Source organism: Penaeus vannamei, chromosome 39 (assembly GCF_042767895.1).
Source record: "Penaeus vannamei isolate JL-2024 chromosome 39, ASM4276789v1, whole genome shotgun sequence".
Taxonomy (NCBI): Eukaryota; Metazoa; Arthropoda; class Malacostraca; order Decapoda; family Penaeidae; genus Penaeus; species Penaeus vannamei.
In genome coordinates this window covers 25,974,400-25,979,399 of record NC_091587.1, presented here as the reverse complement: position 1 = coordinate 25,979,399, position 5,000 = coordinate 25,974,400, and the positions used below count along the sequence as shown (strand labels likewise).

At 36.4% G+C, this 5,000-nt stretch overlaps 2 protein-coding genes across 3 annotated transcripts in view; both read right to left on the bottom strand.

Annotated features, from left to right (window-relative positions):
- Positions 1-5,000, bottom strand: part of LOC113821117 (pro-resilin-like) — a 188,699-nt gene that overhangs the window by 48,988 nt on the left and 134,711 nt on the right. The window lies entirely within an intron of this gene.
- On the bottom strand, positions 166-4,977 carry LOC113806848 (uncharacterized). Its single transcript, XM_070116448.1, has 7 exons — positions 4,916-4,977; positions 4,728-4,802; positions 4,210-4,584; positions 3,263-3,357; positions 1,045-1,105; positions 738-812; positions 166-626 (listed from the first exon to the last, which is right to left on the bottom strand). The coding sequence occupies exons 1-7, from the start codon at positions 4,925-4,927 to the stop codon at positions 249-251; spliced, it is 1,071 nt and encodes a 356-aa protein (XP_069972549.1). The 5' UTR covers positions 4,928-4,977; the 3' UTR covers positions 166-248.

Sequence of the window (5,000 nt, the reverse complement as noted above, 5' to 3'; positions counted from 1 at the left end):
TGTACTAACATGTGAATAGAACCTTTATTTAATGAAATACTAACGTAATTTTAACTTCCGGTTCTATCGTGTACTTCTCTCTCTCTTTTCTCTCTTCTCCTTTTTAAGATTATTCATATGAAGTAACTTGGCATTGTTAGATGGTGAAATGATTAAGTACTTAATTCAGTTTTAATGTATTTCATGTCCATAAATAAATAGATACATTCCGTTCGGCGTAACTGGTCATCAGTTTTGGTTATCCTTCCTTACTGAGGGAACCCGTAGGAGCGCCTGGGGGCGGCATACTGGGGTCGTGGTGGGGTGTACACGGGAGTCTCAACTGACTCGTGGGACTCGGGGGCGGAGTACACGGGTCTGGGGGCCACGTATTCGCGAGACTCCACAGAGTCATAGCGAGCCTCGCCCTCGTACGTCACGTCGGCAACGTATCCGTTGTCGCCGTCCACGTAGTAGGTGACCTTCTGCAGGCGGCCGTCGGGGAGCTGCACGTAGTAGGATCCCTGAGTGTTGTCGCCGTCGCGGGACTCCTGGTGGCCGAAGTCGTTGCCGGAGTCGGAGTCCTTCACAGCCCAGTTGAAGTCGTACTTGGCATTATCATACTCCACTGAGTCTTCGAAAGATCCCTAGGGAGATAAGAATTTACAAATTCATAAGCAAAGCGGTAGACATGAATATTTTCACGAACAGGATAGTCATTATGAAGTAAAAAGGAGTCTTTTATTGTTATCACAAACCTGAGGTGCAGAGTAAGAGTAAGCTGGGAGCTTATCGGCAGCAGCTACGGCCACCAAAGCCAGTGCAATCAGTACCTGTCATGGGAAAATATATATATACTTATGAATAAAATACGAATAACCTCAATTCAAGACTGCTCAAGAAATACATTCTGACAATCAGCACTTGTCAAAAACTTATTTCAGAATTTCTCAAATGACAGATGTTAACGATAGTGAGCACATGTCAAAAACAACACTGATTTTATCACTGAAATTCTAGCCTATTCGTATTAAAATTGACATTTTAACAAGGGAATAGTATTACTTTTGCGTTCATCTCGAATCGGCTTCCGGTGTTGACTGTGGCTCCCTGTCTGGAACGCTCGCTTTTATGCGCAGCCTAATGACGTCACAGGATAGCCGTGCCCCCCCCCCCTCCCCCTGGATTGCCTTCGAGATGACCCGCTCACCAGTACTGACCTACATGGCTGGCTTTTTGTTTTTCTTTTCCTCCAAGACCGTTTTGGCTTGGCTATTATGGTCAGTTTCTCTTCACATAAATGTATAAATAATATTCCACTTATTACATCAGTTAAGTATAAATATATATGTGTGTGTGTGTGAGTGCGTGTGTAAAAAGAAAAGTAGCAACAATATAAATGAAAATGAATCATTCGATTTATTTTCATTTTTTACTGTGGCTGCTTTCATTTTCACTTTTGTGTACACGTTACTGTGTTTCTGCTTACGTTCATGTATGTGTGTGTGTTTGTGTGTGAGAGTACTGTTTGAGCTCTCTCTATATTTATATATACATATATATATTCATATATATATATATATATATATATATATATATATATATAGAGAGAGAGAGAGAGAGAGAGAGAGAGAGAGAGAGAGAGAGAGAGAGAGAGAGATACATATATGCATATCCTACCCTATGTGTCTGTATGTATATATATGTATATATGTATATACATGTATATATATTTATGTATGTGTATATATGTATGTATGTATATGTATACACATGTATGTGTATTTATGTATGCGTTTCTATTATATTTATACTCTATATACATATATACATACAAAGATACATATTAAGATACATACATACACATACATGTATTTATTTATGTCAGTATGTGTGTGTACATACACAGTAATGCACATACATGTACATATACCTGCATATAAACAATATATTTAGATAGAAACGTACACACACACACACGTACACACACACACGTACACACACACACACATATATATATTATATATATATATATATATATATATATATATATATATATATATATATATATGTATATATATATATATATGTATATATGTATATATATATATATATATATATATATATATATATATATATATATATATATATATATATATATATGTATGTATGTATGTATGCATGTATATATATATATACATATATATATATATATATATATATATATATATATGTATATATATATATATATATATATATATATATATATACATATATATATATATATATATATATATATATATATATGTATATATATATATATATATATATATATATGTATGTATGTATGTATGTATGCATGTATGTATATATATATATATATATATATATATATATATATATATATATATATATATATGCATATACATAAGTACATGTGTGTGTGTGCATAGTACACACACACATATAGATATAGATATGTATATATATATATATATATATATATATATATATATATATATATATATATATACATATATTCATTTACCTATTTATTTATGTATGTATATGTGTGTGTGTGTGTGCAGTTATGCATACGCATATATACATATATATGAATATATATATGTTTGTGTATGTTATTTTGTGTTTCCTTTGCCTTGTTGAGTTTAAAATATGTCCTTTTATAGTTACAGCAAAAAAAAAGATTGTTATTCCCTTCAGTCCATCAAAAGGAAAAATAAATCCGTGTCGCTGCATGTCCAAACTTCTTTTTATTCTGAATATACTATGTCATAAAGGAAACCACGCCAGTTTTGTGCAAAGAAAAAATCCATTTTGCTAAGTCATTGCTACAAAACACGACTCTGCTGGTAAGGTTTCAGGTATTTTGGTGTATCGAGGGAAAGCAGTGCCATACCTTCGAATATAATGGCGTTTGACCTGCTCGAGTTTGCATTATTTATCTCAAGGTCAGAGCAGAGATCTTGGGTTCATTGCAGGTGACCAGATACGCTCAGGATCAGTGTTTTTTTAAAGATAACAAAGTTCGGTAATTTTAGGCAAATAGGACGAAACTGAGAATGTTATGCATTAATCTGAAGGGGAGGGTAAGCTACAATTCAGATAGCTAAACTAGCGACATACCATTCACAGTATGAATTATAAGCATATCTATTATGAATTACTATTATAATGGATAGGGTAATTATGATACAGAAAACAATTCATATTTCAGGGCAGAAACTGTATTCATATATGTACTCAACCCATAGAACAGTACATTTCTGTCGAACCTTTCTGTGCAATATATTTGGGGATGTTCTCGAAGGTGATGTTGGTGAAGCGACCTTGTGTAATTCCCTGCTTGTAAATGCACTACAGCCAACAAGGCCAATGGTACATGAGATCACTACAAGGTGGACAAACCTGTTTTGTGTCGTCATGTGACCTTTAGTCATTGAAATTAAGAGTAGTGTTTTAGTATATATTAACTACAAAATGTAGCAATGAAATTATGTAGTTTTCTGTAACGTAAATGACCGTGTGTTGACTATGTATACATGTGTGTTTTTATGTGTCGCTGTGTGTATGATCAACAAATAGTCATTTGATTCACTTCATCTTAAACTCGCAGGATCCTAGAAATTAATTAAATTCCCTAAATTTCCAAGTGCATTTGAAACATACCAGTAAATCAAGAGGAACACAGGAAGCAGGAAAATCTCACCTAATGAAAGGGTGAAAAAGTTTTCTCCAGGAAGCAAAGCAAGGTAAGTTGCAGGTCAGTAGAAAAAAAAAAAAAGTTGTAGCGTAATGGGCCAGAGAAGGGATGGGCTACATACAGTTTCTATGTTCAAATATTGTTACCCATACAATATACGTATATACAGACACGTAAGCGTGTATGGCTGTAGTTTTATCAAAACAGGAATGGGAATCAATCGAGATAAGTATATATAAAGAGGAAACAGATGTACTAACATGTGAATAGAACCTTCATTTAATGAAATACTAGTGTAATTTTAATTTCCGGTTCTATCGTGTACTTCTCTCTTTTTTCCCTCTTCTCCTTTTTAAGATTATTCATATTCATATGAAGTAACTTGGCATTGTTAGATGGTGAAATGATTAAGTACTTAATTCAGTTTTAATGTATTTCATGTCCATAAATAAATAGATACATTCCGTTCGACGAAACTGGTCATCGGCCTTCGTTGGTCATCCTCACTGAGGGAACCCGTAGGAGCGCCTGGGGGCGGCATACTGGGGTCGTGGTGGGGTGTACACGGGAGTCTCAACTGACTCGTGGGACTCGGGGGCGGAGTACACGGGTCTGGGGGCCACGTATTCGCGAGACTCCACAGAGTCATAGCGAGCCTCGCCCTCGTACGTCACGTCGGCAACGTATCCGTTGTCGCCGTCCACGTAGTAGGTGACCTTCTGCAGGCGGCCGTCGGGGAGCTGCACGTAGTAGGATCCCTGAGTGTTGTCGCCGTCGCGGGACTCCTGGTGGCCGAAGTCGTTGCCGGAGTCGGAGTCCTTCACAGCCCAGTTGAAGTCGTACTTGGCATCATCGTACTCCACTGAGTCCTCGAAAGATCCCTAGGGAGATAAGAATTTACAAATCTATAAGCAAAGCGATAAACATGAATATTTTCACGAACAGCTGAAGAGTCATTATGAAGTAAAAATGACTGAGTCTCGGTTATTGTTATCACTCTTCTGATGAGACAGTTGACACAAACCTGTGGTGCAGAGTAGGAGTAAGCTGGGAGCTTATCGGCAGCAGCCACGGCGACCAAAGCCAGTGCAATCAGTACCTGTCAAAGAAAAAATAATCAGTGCAAACACGAATACAGTCATTTGAAGATTACTCAAGAAACAAATTCCAAATATTCTCCAAAGACAGAAACGAACCGCAGGATCGTATTACCTTTGCGTTCATCTCGATGTCACTTCAGCTCTCGACTGTTGCTCTCCTTCTTTGACCCCTCGCTTATATGCGCAGCCTAATGACG